Source organism: Myzus persicae, unplaced genomic scaffold, assembly GCF_001856785.1.
Source record: "Myzus persicae strain clone G006 unplaced genomic scaffold, MPER_G0061.0, whole genome shotgun sequence".
Taxonomy (NCBI): Eukaryota; Metazoa; Arthropoda; class Insecta; order Hemiptera; family Aphididae; genus Myzus; species Myzus persicae.
Window position 1 is genome coordinate 135,922 of NW_019104022.1, and position 23,712 is coordinate 159,633.

At 31.6% G+C, this 23,712-nt stretch overlaps 3 protein-coding genes across 5 annotated transcripts in view; 1 reads left to right on the forward strand and 2 right to left on the reverse strand.

The window, feature by feature from the left end:
* The window catches only part of LOC111037695 (semaphorin-1A-like), a 62,923-nt gene extending 50,346 nt beyond the window's left edge, over window positions 1-12,577 (reverse strand). The window contains exons 1-3 of one of the 2 annotated variants that reach the window (XM_022320402.1): window positions 12,122-12,577; window positions 11,021-11,095; window positions 1,706-1,757 (exon numbers count right to left, since the gene is read on the reverse strand). The gene's annotated coding sequence lies outside the window, so the exon portion shown is untranslated. The remainder of the gene's footprint in view (window positions 1-1,705; window positions 1,758-11,020; window positions 11,096-12,121) is intronic. The other variant, XM_022320401.1, reaches the window with a different exon arrangement.
* Window positions 12,578-12,787: 210 nt separating this feature from the next.
* Window positions 12,788-15,868, forward strand: LOC111037698 (integrator complex subunit 14). Of its 2 annotated transcripts, XM_022320406.1 has the most exons (8): window positions 12,788-12,972; window positions 13,066-13,286; window positions 13,702-13,872; window positions 14,361-14,666; window positions 14,725-14,940; window positions 15,016-15,199; window positions 15,261-15,412; window positions 15,471-15,868. In XM_022320406.1, the coding sequence occupies exons 2-8, from the start codon at window positions 13,125-13,127 to the stop codon at window positions 15,699-15,701; spliced, it is 1,422 nt and encodes a 473-aa protein (XP_022176098.1). In that variant the 5' UTR covers window positions 12,788-12,972; window positions 13,066-13,124; the 3' UTR covers window positions 15,702-15,868. The 2 variants fall into 2 exon arrangements, with proteins under 2 accessions (XP_022176098.1, XP_022176097.1); XM_022320405.1 differs by having other exon boundaries at window positions 12,788-13,286.
* A 491-nt stretch (window positions 15,869-16,359) lies between these two features.
* Window positions 16,360-23,558, reverse strand: LOC111037697 (ubiquitin carboxyl-terminal hydrolase 2). Its single transcript, XM_022320404.1, has 2 exons — window positions 19,453-23,558; window positions 16,360-19,011 (listed from the first exon to the last, which is right to left on the reverse strand). Exons 1-2 carry the CDS (start codon window positions 20,635-20,637, stop codon window positions 18,496-18,498), a joined length of 1,701 nt encoding a protein of 566 aa, XP_022176096.1. The 5' UTR covers window positions 20,638-23,558; the 3' UTR covers window positions 16,360-18,495.
* Between the last annotated feature and the right edge of the window lie 154 nt (window positions 23,559-23,712).

A 23,712-nucleotide genomic window follows, 5' to 3' on the forward strand; every position in this document is an offset into this window, starting at 1 on the left:
TATTGCGTATATAAAGAAAATACCCATATATGACCGAACAATGTGTGGGGGGAGGGGGCAAAACCACTGGTACTCTGAATTACGCATTCGATAGAGCGTCTACACGACTTGAGAGGAAAAAATACGACAAAACGGTCACTGTATGTCTCATCCGAACAACAGCGGCTTCTGCAAGAAAACCAGTTCTATTGTACACAACGTTGGTATACTGTACTGCAGCGAAGGGAGGGATAATCGTGACGTGTTCTCCAGCTGGTTTGGACCGTAGAGTCTGCGGTTGCCATTATCATGGAGGACTTTTTTCCTCGATTTTAAAAATATAAAATATGCGTTATACACTTCTACTCTATAGTTAATAATGTTACTGCAAATTCTTTTTTAATCGATTCTAGTTTATTTTTAAGACTTCTGTAATAAAAGGTATAAAATATAAAAACTATTTAACGTTTTATTTCAATAAATAAGGCATATGTTACCTATGTAGGTACTATTATTACTAAATTACCTCTTCTTTCTAAATCTTTCACCAAATTATACATAAATTGACTAAAAATTAATATAAAGATAGTCATAATATGAAATATAGTTTGTTTAACAATGATAAATGTGTGTAGGTACATAATAATAATTTGATATATATTTTTGAATTTTGATGGCCAATTTCATGTCATATAATAAATTTTAGTTTAATTTTTAAATAAATATGGTCTACAACAACAAAACAATTAACAAAAATGCTTACTGATTCAAAGCGCAAGATCATTTTGTTAACAATAAAGTCTGAGAGCGCAATGAGAGTTCACTTCATTCACACATACCTAAAATGGAGCTTTGTATTTCGCGCAATTAGGTATTGTTCGATGGTGACATGCTACTTTTTAAACCCTCAATCTTTTTGTCCAGGCAGTAAGATAACGACAAACAGTAACAATAATAATATAACCACATTAAAAAACGACAAAATAATAGTATAAAAAATTGTCATTATTATGAGTAACCACATATAGAATTACATTCGTCAGTTTATGGCTAAGGCCGTTAAGTTCATTTCATGTAGCCATGATATTTATATTGAACAGCTTAAAAATACTAGTGATCCATAAATATCGTATCACGTATTACGCACAAAGCAGCTGAGAACCGAATTTTTTCTTATAAAAATATTCTCCTTACAAATCATCAGCAGAACGTTTGTACGTCACAAAAGAATGAATAGTGTGTATAGGGAATAGGCAGGTGTACAAAAAGGTAGATAATACATTAATACCACCGTTCACCATCGAGGGGACCCTACGATTAAATAAAAAAAGATATAATAAATTATGTTTTGACTCCAGTCAAGGAGCGAAACGTGTCATTGTACTTAAAATAGTATGGAGGATAGTATGAGGATGCTCAAAATATTTAATACGATTATCATATATGATATTAGGTTATTTGAACATTCAAAAATAAAATAAAATTTATTTTTCTTTTGACAGTATTTGTTGTTTAATTTTCAAACACACGAACATAGCAAATAAAAATTATTTTCACAGTAGGTAAATTATACACAGTCTCAAATGAATGCAGCGTATAGCAAGCGAAACAAGTATATCGTCTAATGTACAGACACTATTTCAAGATCAGTAGGACTGTGGTACAATAATACTTCTAACTAGTAACAAAATATACATTATTCGTAGTTAACTAATGAATATCTTACCTGCACAAATGTAGTACTTATATAAGTGTTAAATTGTGATTTTGAATGCCATCTAAAAAAAAAAAATACACATGAATAAGCATTTTAGAAACTTCAACAAGAATGGTATTCAAAAGTTCAACAAACAGTGTAAAAATAAAAAAAACCATTTAAAAAATATATGGAAGTCTGGCAACGCATTTGCGTCATCGTATATGTGTGCCAAAATCTACTACAAATGAAATGGAACGTTGTTTAGTTGGTACAAAAAAATATAGGAGAATAGCAAGACAAAATATTCTATGAAACTAAAATTGAAGTTTAAGTCGTCAGTTATTATAGTTGTTACACAAGTACGTTAAATCGAGTGAATATTATCTCTATTTTACAAAAATATTTTATTACTTTACGTGTGTAATGTTTGTACCAAAGTATACAATATTCATTTATTGTATAATATCTAATAACACATAACATATAATTACTTATGTTATGGTTTATCACCTATCAGTTAACAATAAGCTAAATATTACAAAACATGTAAATATTCAATTAATATTAAGTCATACTTCCAATCAAATATTCACAAAATATTTAAATAAAATGAACATATTTTTACATGATATAAAACATAATCATAATTTTCATTTTACAATAAAACAAACTACTTAAATGACAGCAACATTTCGGTTCTAGATTCATTTTTACTAACAATCAATTTTTAAATCGTAAACCTGAAATTAGCACTATAATATTTATTTTATTTACTTGAGTTATTTGAAATATAATCGTTCAAAATAAATTAAATTAAATAAGGATTTACAAATATTTATAAATGAATGGTGTCAAAGTTATTCAGAAGAAATGTTATATTTTCCTTTTCAATTTTACCTAACATTACTGATTGTTACAATAAAATAAAGAAAATAGCAGTATAATTTCAGTATAAACACTAAACAGATTATTAACATTTTTACTTTTACGAACACTTACACTATAATAATATAATTTATATACATAACATGAAAATTATAAAAATTATGTTGTAAGTATTTATAATTTTAAAAGCTCACTTTCATAAATATCAAAATAATTTATTTACTTGTACCTAACTTGTAATTTATCATAAAACCAAACCAACTTACAATATTTTATACCCATACAGATGCATAAGCATATACATGTATATTATAAAGTGAAATCATTTCCTATACATATAGAATAGGTACCTGACAAACATTATATATATACTAATATAGTATACGGATGAGCATGCGTGAAAAATCGAAACAGGTGCGAATAGAAAAAGTGCCTAGTCTTCTGAGGATAGCAACTCGCTGATGGTTAATGAACGAAGAGTCGTGTAGAACGGGCCGAATAATGGAGGACCATTGTTGTCGGGTGCACAAAAATAAAAAATAAACAACGTGCATAAGAGAATCTCTATACTCTATTGAAAGGATCACAAAAAAACTTTAATATAAGGAACGTACAAAAATAGAGTGTTGAACAATAGAATCCCCAGCTAGATTGTTGAACTGTGAAGTGTCAAGATTCATGTTGGTATTAACCGTATTAACTTTAAGATATTTTATGCAACATACGCCGTGAAACTGTCTTATTATTTACAAATAGTAGACTAAAATATTGAAAATAAAAATTATTAAAATGTAATCGTTTATATATGACAATCAAACCATTTTTAAATAACTCATTAATAATCTGTATTTATATGATAGATATTAAACACAGTTGATTTGAAACAAATAATCTACTTTTAGGCAGGTCGGTACATAATAAGTAATTCCTAATAAACAATAATTTCATTATTTTTTGCAACATTAAATTTTTTTATGTAAAAGTTAGAATTTAAAATAAAACAATAATGCAGTGTCATCATTATCCAAAATGCACGAAAGGAACAAAATGATTTTTATCTTAAAAATTAATATTATTTAATTATTATAGTTAATCCCTATGACCCTATGCCATAGTCAAAATAATCCAATTAAGCATCACATTTGGACTCAATTTTTTAAAATTATATTTACCATTTATTATAGTGACAAATCATGCACAGGCAACTGTTATTGGGTATTAGGCGACAAGAATTACGCTAGAAACCCCTTAATTTTTAGTGCGCAGATGTGTATCATAACAGACATATTTTTTAAAGAACTCTGTTTGTGAACCTACAGCAACGAAACCGGTTTCATAGAAAATATCTATGGACCAGTTAAAATCGTGGTAATTTATACACCAACATAATATATAGACCTTAATTAGCGGTTCGTATGTTAGTTAAAGTACTTGTTTTAGTTTTATTGAAAAAAAATTGGATCTTGTAAATAGTAATTATTTGTTTTAAATGTTAGGTGTATTGAAAACTATCTATTGTTAGTTTAACTCTTTATTACTAACCATTAATTCTTCTTAATTTTCCAATGTATCAAGCTCAAATTGTTTAAAGGAATTTTATAGTTTTTTGCAAGATACGGTGAGGTTGAAATGATTATATGAAGTTATACATAGTTGAATAATAAATAATACAATAATTTAATAAAAATAAATAGAAAAGAAACAAATGTATTAAATATTAATACATATAACAGTATTAGGACCTAATGAAAATAATATGTTACATAATTGAAACCTAACCTATAATTCCTTTAGTATTATTTTTCGCTATTTTTATCAATATATTAACACACAAATTTAAACTATCATAACATTTAATAGAAAAATTAAAATTTTAATAGTGTGTAGATTATATTTAGTATGGAAGGTAATTCTGTTGTTATAGGTGTCAATTTATATTTTATACAGGGTTATATATTTCAATCTAAGATTGCAGTTAAGCAACTCGCTAATGAACTTCATTTGTTTATACAAATCTTAATTTTAATATTGTGTAATGTGTATACTTTTTTTGTAACTTTTATTCACAACAAAATGCTATCCATTAAGCACACGTATTTCAGTGATTTTGTTGAAAGTCTGATCGATGATTGCTTAATGACAATAACATGTTATTCAAGGATTTTAGATGCATAGTCTTTGGATAAATTATTTAATTGGTACCTACTTGGAAGCTTTAGAGGCTACAGTATGTACGTTGGAAGTATCAGAGATCAGCAGACCTGTAAAAAGCAATCGACCCGCGGGCAGTTTCTGCTTCTTAACCAAACCGGTTTGGAATTTTTTATGACACGTTTTACCATTTATACTGTAAGTATTACTATAGTAAGCCAAGACGACATAAAGTTGACCCAACAGGTTCGGAGCTATCGTTTTTTTACCCCTACAAAATCCTAATTTATGATATAAAATAAAAAATTAATATGAATGGACAGATATGGTTAAACGGCTAAATGTTAACAATATATTTTTATATAGCGTTCAAATGTTTAACCTCGCGGATTAGTCGATTACCCTACTATATAAATTTAGAGTTCCAACACTTTCAAAATCGACTAATTATTTATTTCTGATTTGATGGTAACCATATTGCGGAGGAAAACGCGAGTACTTAGAAATAAATCTATCATGTCCAAATATAAAATAGAATTGTTTGGCGGCGCAGCGTTAACAAATACAATTAATAAATCAATACTTATTTTAAAATACATGCAATTTTTTTTTTAAATGTTTATACGAACTAAATCTTCAAGAAGTATTATACAGATTAGAATTGGAGTTTTTTTATAAATAATTTAACTATAAACAAATGCGTATTACTGCAGTGATATATGTATACATAACAAATGAAAAACAAAGAACTCGAATCACGTGTTTTGTTTATGTACATAGCAGAAATAAATTTTAAAGTTCTTGTGAAAATTGTATTATTTTATTATACTTATGTTATATTATATTTAGTGTATGTATTTATTTTATGTGCAAAAATAAAAATACAGAAAAACATCTGAAAAATACTTTACCCTAATGGCCTAATAGGAATCGAATTACGCTATTAAGTTTTCCCCATTGAAATACAATAGGTATGACTGGAAGGTATACTCATCCGTGACTCCAAATTAGCAGGTCAACTTATGCCCAGGTATATACCGTAAGCCACTCATTATTAGTCATTTAGTACGAATCAAAAGTCACGCGACAACCCTTCTAAAAGTATGATTCATTGTTTTATTTAATATGAATCATACACTAAAATGACTTCTTACATCATAAGCTATTTAACGAAATTAGGGAGATTATCATTTTGGATTATCTTGAGATTTGGTTATACCTATAGCGAAACATTGTAAACTATTATCTATAATATATGTTTTAAATTGTAGATTGTAAGTTAGTGAAGGCAACAAAAACAATTATGTTATAGTGAGTTAAGACAGTAACAACCGGTAACAACGCACAAATTACAACAATTGAGGTCCTAATAAAAATGAATGGTTATGTACTTACTATAGCTTATTAAAACTAAAATTGTTTGAGACGTTTGAGTATGATATAAGCTACCTATATATATTTTATTAATTATTTTTTATAAGATGAAAAAATTAATACAATACATTTCAAAAACTTTGTAAATAAGAATGATAAATTATAGAACTTTTTTTAGTTAGTAGGTTATTGCTTAAATAATATTTTAGTTTTATCTTGCAGTATAATAGGTATAATTTAGCACCTATTTGATTGTACAATAGTATAAAGAGACCGCAAAAACCTTGGATAACTCTTTATTAAATAAGCAAATTTTTAAGTAGGTATTAAAAATCTTGAACTATCCAATAGAAAACTTAAAATTCAAATAATAATATGTTAATTGTTCAATACTCGATAAATACATAGTTCAAGTATTATATAATTATCTTAAGAGGATGTCGGCATCCTATTATTTTCCTCTCTTAGAACCACCTGTAACATAACAAATTTTCGTTCAACGGAACCAATATTGTGTTGCTATCTCCAATAATACCTAAAGTAAATTTACCTATCAAACTCAAAGGTTAGAATACTCGTATTACACCTCTATATGATATTATTGATATTATAATGTTCACGCGAGTTATGAACATTTTTAATAATATAGTAATATTTTACATACTTAGAAAAAACTCACTTTAAAATTAAAATATCCATAAAAGGAATCGCGGACATTTACTCCCCCCTCCCACCAGCTGTTTTCGGCGTAGTAGGACATCTTCCACACGATACATTTTTTGATGCGAATATTCCCCCCACCCATTTTTTTTTTAAAGTTTACTTTTGAATTCTCAAGAATTAAGGAATCCTCAAGGAATTACCTTTGTTGTCTAGTTTCTAATTTCGTCTAAATACAGCATAAATGTCTAAATATTTTCATAAATATAATTAACTATGGATGTATCTTTTTGATTACTGTCTACTAAAAAATAAAAAAAATTAATGTTTCAAACGAATATTATAACACATAATATCTATTAGATACAATAAAAAGTAATGTTTAAAAAAAATTAAGTAAATATACAATTTTAAATAAATATAATAGATAAAAGATTTTCTAATTAAAATATAATTAAAAATTAATAAAAATATTTGGGATTTTTGTCTTCAGACAGAATTATAGACATAAGACGAAAAAAATTAATTTCTTATTCAAGAAAAATAATATTAAATACTAAATTATTAAACAATACACTTTTAAAAATAGTTATGGGGGGAATGTTCACATCAAAAAATAAATCGGCGGGAGAAGATGTCCTACTACACCAAAAACAGTCAGAGGGAAATGTCCATTTACCCACATAAAATACTCTAATGTGTCCTAGATTATTCTCACCTTTAAGATTGACAATAGGTCAATTTACTCTAATATGAACTCTAATATTAAAGCTGGACGTAAATTTACTATGTTGTTCGTGGATCAGAATGATAAAACAAATAAATACCTCATTAATAAAAAAAACGAAGTATTTCCTTAAGGTTTTCCCTTATCATGTGGCACAAATTAGAGCCTTCTTACTTAGCTATACTTGGTTAGTAATTAGTAAAATATCTATAAATTGTATTTATCTAACAATCTAAAATTAACAAACTTACTTATTATAACATAATGTACAGATTGTAAAAATATTTTTTTTCTTTCATAAACAAAAAGTTAGGAAAAAATTAAGTATACCTACATTAAAAAATAAATATTAAATTGTAATTAAAGGTAGGTATTATCAACGTACCCAAACACTAATGTTATAGACAATTTTTGACAGAGTAATCCCACGCTATAATTATTTGATTACATATTCGTTTGTTTAATGCATCAGACGGATTAGAGAAGGATTATTAAGGTTACTGACCAACCCGAACGTTAATCATACTATATAAAATGCTTGAATGCTTGATGGTACATGCATAATATTATGTATAGGTAATAATGCAGTAAAAAAAAATTACGTACAAGTTAGTATTTGTTTGAAGTTCAAACTCTAGTTTATCGAATATTAATTTAAATATTTAAAAGTTGGTTAATTAAATATGGAAATATTAGTAGGCACCTTCTCGAAATCCCACTCGTTAAAAAAAATGTAAAATATAGTATAATATATTTATATTTAATATTGTATATATCATATGATGCTTATGTAGACACGGATTAAATTTGAAAAGTATATTTACTCCATTTATGATAAACTATACAATTACATTTATTACATTAGCTGCTTTTCACAAATAGATTACTATAAGATAATCTAAGTAATTATTAGAAAAAATTAAAAAATGAATACCTAAATGAAATATATTATTATAGCACGTATTATACACATTCAATGATTGATGTATGCATTACTCGACTAGTTTCACAAAATCAACAAGAACTTTTATTTTTAAATTTGTACAAAATTTACAGTCCTGCCATGAAAAATTACATTAACGTTATTTTATAGTACCTTATAATATACAACTAAATATCTGGACTCTAAATTCATTACTGTGATATATACCCAGCTCTCTCGTTTCTTCATTACAACTGTAGTTTATTATTTAAATATTCAACTATTGAAATCAATGTTTACCAATGTATAAAAGAAATTACATTTTCTAGATGTGCTTCATACAATTTGTAGCTTATGTTTAGTAGAATCTATTTTTCTTTCAGATTTAAAACCAATTGAATACAACATTTTAAGACAATAATAACTAATTTTTATAGTTACACTTAGTATACATTTACTTATAGTTTATAGTTTATACTCGCTACGTTACACATGATTAATATAACATTATAAAATATATTATAGAATAAAGGTATTTAATATGTATTTTAATTTATAACTACAATATATGGTCAAGCTTCGCCCCACGGTTATGATTTGTTTTTATTTATAAAATCAGTAAAACGTAAAAACTCAAAACGTTTGAAGTACCTAATCATTTTTTAAAATAGAATAAATTGACATACATTTTCACTATGTGAATTATTGTTTATTAGGACTTTAAATTTGAAACTTTTCCTTTTTTTTTTTACTTAGTTATAATTAGAAAAACTAGTTGATCTAAAGACAAATATATCTAGAGCGATAAAACTATCGATATGCACATATCGTTAAATAGGTTTAAAATTTCAATGCATACAAAAATAGTATTCATTGATAATATTACAATTGATATAATCTACTATGCAAAGTCTAATAAATGTATATTATAAAATATAATTATAAACTATTAATAAACACCTTATACTTTTTACCTTATTGTTAAACCTGGTATATCTGTAATTGATATTAACAAATTGTATAACTAATAGTTATTAACTATACTATAATGTTAACATTTTTATTAAATGACTATATTTATTATCTTTAAAGAAATAACTACAGAATGCAAATTCGAAAGTTTATAAAGATTATGATAACACGAATAATAAGGAAATCATCAATTTAGTTACTTATATTTATTTGGTTATTTACCTATTTGAGTTCAATTTTTACAGGGATCTTTTACCTGTATCATACTTCACAAGTTTAAAATAATTTTCAAGATAATTTTTGATAAAATCAAAACAGATAGCGGGAAAAGAGCGGGTTACCGACTGCCAATGACGTATAGGAAATAATAATATAATTAAATTTAAACTCGAACATATCACGCGAAGAGCGTAAACTGCAAGATCAGATGCAACCATAAAATGAACAATATCAATTCATGAAGGGTTATATAAAGTTAGAATATATAGGTATAGGAGAACCAACATTTATAAAAAAATATTATTATTGAACTGGTTCCAGTGGGTGATCTACAACCACGCCTTTTCCGGCCGCTAGTCTTAGACCCCGTGGAGCCCGACGATTTAACTGACATTATGTTTTTTTCTCTCTTTATATATTTTAAACCAGTTGTTAATTTGCAATGTCGAGATTTCCCTGAGAGATTATTATTCACCCGTATTTTTGTGTTTAAAAATATTTTTACTATATCCATATTTATTATACACCTTGGACACTTGGACATGCATGTATACAAACATGTATGTAGGTATGTTTAGATGCCACTCCAGGGTGCGTACCAAGACTTCATCAACGGCGCCAAATTTCTGGACACAACCAGTGTAATTGTGTCCTTCGAAATGGATGGCGCCGAGACTCTGGAGACTAGAATACAATAGACGCAGTTCTTCAAATCCCAAACTATACGATGTTATGGTTCTTTACGTGTATAAACTATAATACAGTAACAGGTAAGTACCCAACTAATGGATAGAATCGGCTAGACATATAAAAAACAATAAAACAATTTCAAAACATTTTATTATTTAGTTTGAAGTTCTTTAATTTTATTTATATAATTTAATGTATTTGTAAATAATTATACAAGTTTCCAGTTTACTAAAAAGTACTGAATATTAGAGAAAATATAGGTATCCTGCATCATAAGTATTAATTTTTAATAGCAAGGACGATAATTATTCAATATTTTGGATTAATAAATTGATATTTGACATATTTTCCTGGTTATTCAAGTTATATACCTACCACTGTACCAGGCGCCTGTACAACACTATAATATTTTCTACCACGACATTGATGAAATAAATCAATTGAACGAATACATAGATAAGTATGTAATATTGAAGTATGTCTGTGTATTTTGAATACAAACAAATAAAAATATAAAACGTCCTTGTCAAGTGTATAAGTAATATTAAATATAATAAATGTAAGAACTTAAATACGACAATAATTGATCGTTTATAATATATAAAAAAAATATTTGAAAAAAAACAGCATGGATCGAGTTCATATTCTACTCTACAAATTCGATGATGTGTAAATTGGTTATAATAACATAAAAAAAAGTTGAATACATGAACTGAAATAAGAATCCGGTAAGTAGACTTACCATGGTCCGCATAGTAATATATGGACAACAGGTAACACATGCAGGTGTAGCGTCTTCTTAACCGACATTTGGTACCTATATTAACCAATATTATTAATTTATTTTTTACCTAATATACAAACGTTTAATGAAAACAGTGAAAACTACACAATAGTCAGTAATTCTAATTAGGTACACAATATTAATGTCTATATATCTTGATAAATAAATAAGTAGCTACCTACAACCTACAAAAATATTTTAACACTAAGCTTTTTTGATGATTTTAAATACGATAATTACAATGAATCCTTTGCAATGTTGTTAGAAACAAACAATTTTTTAATGTATTCTTACAAGTTTTAATACCTAAGAATAAATATTGTAAAAAATACGAGTCAATGACTAGGTTTTAACAAAATATATTAAAGCGACTCTAATCACCAATAAGACACGGCTATTTCCGGTTTAATAGGTTTGAACAACACTAAATATTGATTAAAGCGTAAATATTTCAATCGGAAACGGATATTGATAAATCATCACACAATACATTTCAACCGAATCGGGAATTGAATTTAACTTCCAAACTACATTCAAATTTCTAATATCAATTGCATTTTCTGTATATATATATTAACGTGTGTTACGCAGTTATTCTATACATTATGATATATTATATCTATTAAGAGAATCGCTTCATTTTTTAGGTACAACTTAAAAGTTATAAGTAGGAATGTTTTCTAATGTTTTCTGGTTTTATACGAAATATACGATCCATTCTTTTCCAAAAACTACAGTTATAAAACAAATATGAATTACAATTATGAAATAAAAATAACTACGAACCGGAAAGTAATTATTATCAATGTTTTGAGACGAATTCCTACTAAGCATATTCTCCAATGAGTAATTACTTATTATGAGTCTTTAATTCTCATTATTGTGATTATCTTCTAGTCGAGTGTCGACCGATGGTAGGTAGTAGATACAAACGCGGTTCACGTCAAAATCAAATAGTAAATATACCCAGGTATAATACTTGTGAGGATAGATGTTCGGTTAAATCGTATGAATCCAAACATCAGTTAATTATGTAAAATGCAAACACTGGAAACTCACCGTCTCAAAATTGTCTTCAGACGTCGCTCCAATTCGTATTATTTAAAGATCCGTCGAAAACACAAACAAAAAAAACAAGATCAACCGAATATTATATTATACCCACCGATCGACGAGCAGGTGGACAATTAAACGGTAACAGAGTATAGTTTAAAAACGCGCGGTTAAACATTTGAAAATGGAAAAACTCAACAAATCAACCACGATTGTTACAAAAATCATATTTATTTACTAAAAATAAAACCGACGACACAAAACTAAACAAAACTATCGACCAATAGAGAAAATTCGAGCGACACACACGTGAGATACGCACCACAGCAAAGCACAACAGCCGCACAACGAGTTGTGTCTCGGACTGGTTTGAGTTTTGTTTACGTTCCAAAGAACGTGTCGGTGTGAGGGACCATGGTAAAAAAAAAAGTAGTAACGGTAATGACATGGGAGCGTTGCTATAGCCGGTGGCGATGACCGGTGCGGCGGCGGTGTAGTCGTAGTGTAGTTGGTGCGGTGTGCGCGCGGTCGTGGCCGTTTCAAAACTAAGCAGTGTAACCAACCCGAGCACAAACCGACGAGACTGTAAACGACAGATAGACAGACTGAATGAACTTCCAATGATAATGTGATAACAAAAAACTCGATAACATTTTGCGTGTTGCGCGTGATAAGAAATTAATTCCATATTTTTATTTTCTATAAAATAAATAATTAATATATAATATTAAATAGGTGTGTAACTGTAACTAGTAACTACTTTACCTATTAGGTATAGTCTATAGTACAAGTAGTTGGTACTTAGGTAGTTTAAGCACCTTGGTTTTGTTAATATAACATATTATAATAGCCGTTTTGTAAGTAAAGTAGTAAGACTTCCTTGTTAGTAAATAACTATTTGTTATGCATTGTTGTTGTCAAACGAAATTGTGTGTTTTGTGCGACCCTAGAAATATTGATTAAGTTAGATATGATTCTGTAAAAACTGCGGCCGTGATCAATCTAGAAGATGTCCACCGTTATAGCCATCGATCTGTCTGTGTCCATGCTCAGAGACATTAAAATCAAAGATACCAAAGAGTCCTTCACGTTGCTGCAGTTGGCTACACACGGTGTCAATGTTCTTTTGGATTATTTAGCTGTACACTCCAGACTAGAGTTTGTGGCTGTTGTGAGTATTTATTTTGGATAGTGAAATGTACCAATAATGTTTATTTGAAATATTACCAAAGGCTGTTTAAATGACTATTGACATAATGCCATTAGTAATTGCCTTACTAATAATGTGATATAGTATTTAAATTATGGACTGATATATTTATTACTACAAACATATTTGTTAAGTATATTATACCTTTATTGTATGATTTATTAGTCAGTACCTATGAACAATATGAACTTGAATTGGACACATTTACATTTTATTGACTTTAGCTAGAAATCGAAATAATACCTATTTTCTTTATGATAAATTTACGTTTTTATTTAAATTTAGGAAGTAAAACTATTTTCCTAATTATATCTAATATATATTTAATACAGTTATTTCTATCATATTACTTATTGCTTAATTTGTTGTGCTACAGGTTACATTTTCATCCACTTGTGATGTCCTGTGTCCATTTACCCGTGATTATGACTTGATTAAAGCAAAAATCACACAGTTGGAGTTCAGAACTAACACATGTTATCCACCTATAATACAGACTATTAATAATTTAGTCCAAAGTGAATGGTCTAACTCAGTAACCTGCCAAGTAAGACATAAATTATAATTGAAAATACAGTAGAATCTCATTAATCCGGACCCTATTAGTCCAGACTGTTTAATTCAGACAGCCGTTTAATAATACATATTATTAGTGAAGTGGATTCTTAATGTGTACAAATTGAGCCAAACTCATTGGCCCATATCACGGGGATGTCCATATTAACTGGTGTCCACATCAAGCGAAATTCACTAAATTATCAAAATAATAATCTAGATTTCTAGTTATTTTGAATTGTGTATGGTCTAATACTTTGTTGAATTATATTATCTAGTTTACTTTATAACCTTTTTATTTTTAAATCCATAATACATGTTTTTTCTTATTATTGAACAGTGTTTAAATATGTACCTCGGCTTATTTCATAAGTTATTTTGTTTAATCTAGACTTCTATGCAACCTAGAGCACCAATTAGTCTGGATTAATAAGGTTCAAATGTGTATGATAATTAATATTTAAATAATATTTTTTTAAGGTCATTATGATTACTGATGGTAACTGTTATGAAGGAATTCGAAAACCAGACATGACTCCATTTATATTTCCTGGAAAATTAATAGTTGTTCCCCTGGATCAAGTGTCATCGCTTTACAAAAATAATTATGACTCAAACAAACTTCCAAATGGCCTTGGATACATAACTTCACCTGAATCACCTTTAACTCCATCATCAGTTGCAAAAGTGTTTGAAAAAATTGCTAAAGAAACATATATACCTTATTGCGCAGGATTACGATGTGGTAATTTAAAGTCAGATGTTCTCCTGACCCCCCCTCCTATGGTAATATAACAATATTTCTTATTTACCATTTAATTTTTAATTTTTTTGAATATTTTAGTCTTATACAAAAGCTGCTGATTTCGAAATAATGACTTGTTGCATTTCAAGTGAACTAAGTATAATTGGATTTCTAGAGTCCTCGAAAGTAGAATGCCCAGCAACTTTATCCCGTCATCTTGTTTTACCTCAACCAATTATAGATGAGAGCTCGGAGACTTATGAAGCATCTGCAAAAACTCCATCTTTTTGTGTATTATTACACGGAGCTTTAAAAGTAAAAAAACTTTGTGTTAATGTATATATTATTATTTTTTAAATAGTTTAAAATAATAAATTAAAACATTTATAGGTAGAAAACATGACAGCTGTTTGTCAGTTAAGTTCTAATTGGTATGGATTATTGGTTAGTTGGGCAGACAATAAAAAAAAATCAAATTTAATGTTAATTATTCTTGAACCTGGTACAAATCCTATTCCTTGGTTAGGCGATATTCGAAATCTTACATTATCACCAACAGAATTAAATAAATCAGGTAAACTGTCGTATGTAATATTTAATTATTATTAAAATTCATATTTTACTTAACATTACAGATGTCGATGAAACACCAATTAAGACTCCTGATAAACGTAGTTATAACCAGTCACAATTGGTGTGGATCAAAGAAAATGGTCTTCAAGCAGACATTCAAAAAATTTTAAGACAAGCAAGAAAGATGCCAGATAAAATTCCAAGCTTTTATAAGGTAATTCAAAAGTTAGAGTTAAAATACATTTTATTTGTTTTCAACAAATTTTGTTTAGGAATTAAATCGAATTCGGAAAGCCGCAATCGCTTACAGCTTCAATGAATTATTAACCAGTATTGCTGAGTTATTGGAACTAGAATGCAGCAATTTACCGGGTGGTACTCATCCAGATTGTGCACTACAATTAACCCATGCTGCTATAGAATTGCGAAAACCTCTTGCTATGGATCCCAAACTCACAATCGTTCCTATGACAACAAAATATGCTCAGCATGACCTTATGTAAAATTCATTAATGAACACAGCATTGTAAATTATAAGCTATAACATAATGAATAATGATTAATTTATGAATATTGTATTGGGGTATTAACATCAAATTAGCTTATAAAGTTTTGTATTTTATATATTATGTAGCAAAATGTCAAATATATATTTTTTATTTAGTCTAAATTTATTTTGATTTATATTTATTTAAATAAAAATGAATGTTATAATAACATGATAATTTTCATAAAAAAAATATTTACCATACTCTAATGACGGTTCTTACATATTTTTTAGCATTTTTCATGGACCTATTTACAACTATGCGATACATTTAACCACATTCATAAATTAGATATGTTTGATACAATTAGAAAATAATTTCAATTTGTAACCAATAAATATAATCAAACAAATATGCCCAAGGAAATTAACAATAATTTTATACCAAAATATGATTTTTGATAAATTTTAGTTACAATGTATTACTGTCATTGTATCAAAATGCACTTTTATAATACTATATTATTATTGTTAACTGAGTATGGTAATAATATAATTTTTTTACACTTAATAATTTGTATGCTCATTTATAATTCAGGTTTTAGCCACAATTGACTAAAAATATAATTTATTTGTTCCATAAATAAATAAATAAAATATAATAATCAACAATCAACAATAATAATCTGTTTTAATAAGTTACTAAGGAACAAGAAAAATAACAAATGTTTATAAATCATATGTACACAATTATAGACACTAATATGATAAAAGTAGTAAGTCTCCATTAATAATTTTAACTTTTTACATAAATTGTAGGAAAAACTTTTAATTAGTGCAAAACAAAGTTAACTTTTGATAAAATTGTATAAATTAAACTGTCAATATAATATTATGTATTTATATTTATACATTTTGTATTCTTATTAACTAAGGTAACCCTAGTTTAACAGTTATCTCTTATAAGTTGCCAATATATTAATCATTTTATCCAAGCAGAACAAAATTTAATTTGTTGTTAATATAAAAATAAGTACACAGGAAAAAATTAAATACAAAGTTATGAGTAAAAATAAAAAAACTGTTTTTAAAAGTAGTCACATATTACTATTCATCTTTTACTATTTAATCGGCTTTTTTAAAGGGTATAAGTGAAGAAGAAGAAAAATAAATATTTGCTGAACATATTATGAAATAGTATCAAATCTCAAGCTTGTTAGAATGTAGGTATAGTAAAAGATTTCTAAGAGTAGAATCTTAAGTAAAAGAAATATAACTTTTGAAGCTGTTAAAATAACATCAGCATAATATAAACAAAATTATAGTCAAATGTCACTAGAAAATAAATTTTAAGACAAAAAATAATTTAATGATCAACTTGTAAAGATGCAAGTGTTTGGTTCACAATTTTATTTTCTTAAGTTTCACCGTTCAGAAATTCAATTTTGACTATTATTAATGTGATATATTAGAATATCATACAGTACCTATCATACTTATCAATCAACCGCTGATCAAAAATTATTGTTTTTTAAACCATCGTTTTACCAATGTTAACTAAATTATATTATTCAATTTAATTAGTACATAACTTACTAACTGAGCTCATGAATCGTACGAGTATTATAACAACTCTTATACAATAACGTAACAATATTACTGGCTCAACGAAGGGAGCTGCCACCCTCCCCTCTTCAACCATTACAAATTAATAATAATTTACAGTTTTAAGGAATTGATAAGAAATTGTTTGTGTACATTTTATTAGAAATTCGATCCTATATTTGCACCAATGAACACTATACTCAACCGAAATTAGTGGTTTTGCAGAACATAAATGTCACATAATTTATCTTGACCTTACCCTGGTTATATAATACCTACATTAGTTATTTAGGTACTTATTATGTAATAGGTATGTACTCGAAAATGTATATGTATTACATTATAATATACTAAATACCAATGTACAATAATATAATACATTATAATGTATCACGTTAGACTTTAATTTATAGTCTAACGTGACAATGAAACGTGTGTTGTACACTGTAGGTACACCTATTTTACCTATATTGCTATTAGCTATGTCTATATATACATAGTTATCTATTAAAATAAAACCTTGGTAAACCTTTCCCCACTCGTGTGTCCCATTCCCACCTTATTCCTCGAGATATTTGACTAGGAAGTCGTGCACTTGATAAGTACTGCTGCTACCAACTACACGTTGGTAAAAAATAATTTTATACTATTATACTCTATAATATAACGCATATATATATATACACATGCGGATTGCAAGTGTATAGAGTAGACCAGGGGTGGCCAGCCTATTTCGGGTCAAGTGCCAAAATTAAAAAACAATTTTTAGTTTAATTGCTTGCCCACTCCCACGAAAAAGGCATTTTTACATAAAAATAAAAAAAGGTAAGCAATAATTACTATACACATTTTATCAAACGTTTATTCGTTAACTTTTAATTTATGAAATATCAGACAAAATGTTATGAAATATGTCAAAAAAATATTTTAATTAGTTCTGAACGCATTGAAATTTGGCAAAAGGTGCTATAGGGTCGCTACCCCTGGTGTAGACTGTAGAAGTATTGCAATATTTCGTACAAAGTTGAAACGTCGTACGCGACAGCAGTTACCATAACATAATATGATATAGATTGGTAGGTACTAGGTACACATAATATATATATATATGTATGTATAGTTTCCATGTCAAGCCTCGATCTATGGACGGATATCAAAAAAATTAAATAAAAATAACAATTTGTAAACCTGATTTCATCGGCTAATTAATAATTCGCGGCTTCGTAAAACAGTATATACGCCTCGTTGCTTATGAGTTTCGCGGACGACGTGATCCGTGAGACGGAACTGTCGTTGAAGAAGTTCCAGTCGCCGGTGACTGGGTGCTTGCACATGGCGGTATAATGCCCGGCGATCGGCGTGCCCGTGTGGTTGGACACCGCGTACAGGTTGTACTTGCAAGCGTGCGGCTGTATGCTCCGGGCCGTGCCGGACACGTACGGACTCATGTCCAGGGACACTGACGGGAACGCCACCAGCGACGTGATCTTCTTGTACGAATGCGTGCCTTGGAAACGCTTGAGGTGCAGCACTAGGTACCTGGGCAACCGTTGGAACCGGTACGACTTGAACATCTTCCTGTCCACCTTGCAGACGCTGCATCGAGGCCGTTCGCGGAAGTCCAACACCTCTTCCTGCGTGAAATTGTGCAGCAGGTCGTTAATGGACACTACGTTAGCCGATCCGCTGGACGGCAGTGGCAGCGACACATCCCAAAACACCTGTACGGTAAACATGGAACAACGGTTTTTAGTATGAATTCACCCAGGATACAGATTTTTGTATAAGACATTCTTTTTGCGGCAGGGTGGACTAGAAATACCTTTCGGGAGTGTGGGTGGAGGAGGTTAAGGCTTCTCAGTTACACCGGCAACGCTGTAGAGTATCAAGAAAGAAAAATGTTTAAAAAAAAATTGCTGTATTATACGCGTTACGCAACTTGGCGCCGGCGGCCCGGGCCGGTTGCCAGAGGAATGTGAACGCGCATATAGCGTATTTTTAATCTCGGGCACTCGGATTGGGGTCAATATTTTTTAAATTTACAATTTAATTACATCGTAGCTACACTATAGTCGTAATATAAAATAATATAATAATATAATAGTGCGCATCAGCCAAAAACCTTAGAATACTTAATGCCCATACATATATAACTCATATACCTCGAACGTAATACTCTTGTGGCCACACGAGGAACACTCGAGTGTGGACTTGAGCTGGCCAGCAAACAGGTCGACCACGGTACTGTTGTCCGTGACCAGGTACCTCTGCCAGAACTCGGCGGCCAGCGCATTGTCCTTAAGCGTCTCGTCCACGTCCGGCATGGCCCGGGGCTTGACCTTCACCCTGTTAACGTCCATGTGCAGTCGGTCGAGCAACAGTCGCAGGAACTCCTGAGCGTCTTGCTGCTCGTAGCCGGCGAACCGCGGGGACAGCCGCTGGAAAGCCGACTTGAACGCAGTAGTGTCCACCGGATGGCTGTCGGCGGAGGTCCAAATTCGGGATAAGAGATCCCGGTACACCCGGATCAGCTTGCCGTCGGCCCCGTCCACGTCGGCCAGTACGCTGTCCGTCAGGCTCTTGGTGTTGCTTAGGCACTGCAGCACAGAGTTCATGTAGCACGTGTTTCCTATGTTCCGGATGCCGACCACCCCCTTTTTCGAATCGGACACCGACCTGTACGCGGACGACGACGACTCCGGGTGCAGTGCTCCGTTGTCCGTGATGGAACCGTAATTTGTCCTATTCATGTTGACATATCTGGATTGCTGTAATGGTTCGCTGGGCGGAGGAGAGTCTTGCTGCTGCTGTTTGTTGTACTTTTCGAAGTACGACAAGTTGCCAGCTTTGTAATTGTACGACTTGTTCAGCAACGACGACGGCGATCTGTTGTTGTAGAACGCGTCCAAACGTTTTTTCGTTGCGTCATACCGTTTATTGTCGTTGCCTAGCTGCAGCAGTGTGGCTGCACCAGCGGTCTTTCCGCCGATTTCTCCGCGAGCAGAACCTAGTGTCGCCGATCCGCCACCGCTGGTCGCAGAATACGACGACCCCGGCGACAGGCTCTTGCTCAGGCTCAGTGACCGGATGTTGCCGTTTATGTCCGTCAACCGGGACGACGAGGCCGCGGTGGACCTGACCGGCGTCACCTGTCTCGGCGCGCTGCTGTATGCCCTGGACCGCCGGTCGGCGCTCAGCTCGGACGACAACGCGTACGACGACGAAGACGACGACGACGACGTGCCGACGTGGTGGTGGTGCAGGTGATGGAGGTGATGGTGATGGTACGTCTTGGCAGTCGAGGTCCTGCCGGAGCCGTACTTGTCGGCAGACGATGACGCGTACATGACGTTATTAACGACGAAGACGACGAACACTCGCCTGCTGCATCGCCGACCCGACTACCGGGCCGCATAACATGTCCGTTTCCCGCCGCCGTCGTCTCCTGTTGCACCGTCGCCAATCGCCCGTCCGGCGCTACGATGTCCGTTCGTCGGCGTATTAACGTGTATGTGTGTGTCGACCAGCCGACGCAGCGGGTCTTCTCGTACCTATCGGCTCGTTTCTTCCGCGGTGCCAATCGAGAGATTCTCTTTCGCCGGCTATAGATATGATTACTATTATTATTATTATTATTATTATGCACACAACTCGTCGTCGCACTGCAAGCGGCGGCCGCGCCGTCGACGGCGAAAACGGTAGCGCGGCGGCGGCGGCGGCAAATGATCGATGTGCGCGCGCGGTACCGAAACGCCTCGTCCGAGCCGCGATTGTATATTTTTAGCGCGGCGGCGGCGGCGTCAAGCGCGCTGGCGTTGCCGCCGTGAGCGTGTTCGACCCCGCAACCACGGCGTCAAGCGCCACTATCGATGTGCGGGTCGCACAACCATCGATGGACCGCGCCGTGCGACCATCGATGGCTGCCGTCGTCCCGATGTCACCGCACGGCGCGCGCGCGCCTATTGATTAACCTAGTTCGTCTCGGTTTTATTTTAGCGTTTGTATATATATATATATTATTATTACGTACGTATATTATAATGCACATATATACATGTCGTATTATATATACACCGTGTGCGTGCGTGACGGTTATCGTCAATGCCACAACATATTATTACACGCTGTATATACCTATATGTGGCTATATTTATACATGTGTAGATATACTGCACACACCCACAACAGTCCGCGTATAGCCTTGACAGGGTTTTACAATGGATGCATCATGTGCGACTATATAATACGGTTTGCTCGAAACGTATTTATTTTTTATCCTCCGCCCGCGCCTAACCGATGACACAACACCGTTGTATGGTTACACACAAATATGATTTGATGCGGTGTACACGCATGTCGTGTCGACCTACCTACATAATGTCACTTGAACGCGTGCGACGGTGACCGGAGGGCGGAAATCGCGGACAAGGGCTTGGCCTCTCGAATATTTCCAAAGGCCTCCCGAAAAATACACCCACGCCTTTATCGTGATTTTTGAAACGACCGAACCCCTCCTCAAAGATTTGACCAGATCAACGCCCCCGCGCTACCTACAATTTTCTATTATTACGATAATTAATACACGCACACATAAACGTTGTGTTATACAATATTATATATGTAATGAACTGCGACTGCAGTATTTGCATATATACGACACGTTACCGGTATATTTTTGTAATGAACTTGGCCGATTTCCGGACAGATGAACTTTGCGTATTGGTTTTGTCGACCCACTGATAGCTTGGTGCGAAAACGTTATATCTATATAGACTTTATTATACATTATTATATATCGGCCGGCGTGAGGTCTCGCGTGCGCGCGCCAAAGAGACACGCCGGCCAAGGCCGCAGTATCTCTCTCTCGCGGGCGCCGGAATCAATATTTTTCAATAGGTTTTTATTTTACTTTTTTTCTCTTCTTTTTCGCAAAACGGGACCACACCTTTTTCGGCATGGTTTAAAACATTAGGCTTGCCACGGTATATAGCGGTGTCACCGGTGTATTGTGCCGTGGTCGTCGCGCCCCCTGGAAAGCTATATGTAGGTATATATAATACATTTAAGAACAATATGTATCGACGATTTATCAACATCAAATATAAATATTATGAATGCGTAATTAAAATATTATCCGTATACAGATGTAGGTCCAAGAAGGCACTGTTACTTGTTTGCACAACACAATGTGTCATCGTTTATAATAGGCACTCGCGCCATAAACTCGCCATGTTATAGGGATAGGCGGCACTAGAGTCATTCTCACCACATATGCCGTGTTTCACTCGACTTTTCGGAAATTATTCATTTATTCATGGCAAATAATTATATTATTTCGCATGACTTACCTGCATTTGGTGTTAATATGTATAAATATATTATATATTTGACAGGTGTGTATAAAGTATAAGTTTATCTTGTAATCAAATATCTGAATATCTCCAATACCCACCGCGCCCTTTCTGTTTACTAGCCGATTAATTGATCATAGGAAGTTATCATAACGATAACGTGGGCTCCACTGAGCCTACACTTACATTAAAGGGAGTCAACTGCGTATAGGAAACAAAGTTTATATTATCAGATTGTGTATTATAATACGGGTAAAGCTAAATAGATATATGTATTATGTATATTGTTCAGTAATAGGTATTGCTGCAGAAACGTTGTGTGTAGCTATATATATATAAATATATATAGGAACGCAATATTAATAACAATATAATATTATAATTGAATAAATCAATTAAAGTGCGGTAGGATGTGACGCACAGATATATTGTTTAACGTTTTGATATTGCTTGCAATAACGTATTATAATTTATAACATGATTAATTTAATAATGGTTGTGAACATTTAGTTTCGGTGAATTACGTGGAAAGTGTTAGAATGTTAAATATTACGCATTATATTATTAAAATGCAAAGAAAAAAGGGGACAGGTAGTTGGTGGATTACTGTATATAAAATAATAAACAATACGTAAGAATTATTCTACATTTTTATTATTTTTAATGTTATTTAATTTAAGAATAATTTTTCATTTTATGAAATGTTTGTACTGGTTGCCAATCAGTAAATCAATTCAGTGTGTTCGCGATTTAATACGTAAGGTAACCCTAAATATTTCAGCTGGATGACCTTTATTCAGTTTTTATTTTAATGAATTTTACTACACTTATTTTTGTAAAATTCAAAGTTTTCCTATGTTTGATCTTGTTCAGTGGTGCTCAAAATAAATAAATTATAAGAAAAAATTTAATTGAGTGATGTCAAAGTATAAGTTAAAAATAATATGGATCTGAAAGTACAAATAATACAAAATTATGCGGAGGTTTGGTATAAAAAATAATAATAAATAATACGAACAATAGTGAGGAACTTTGAGTTTTTATTATTATACATATATTAAATTTTTTTTT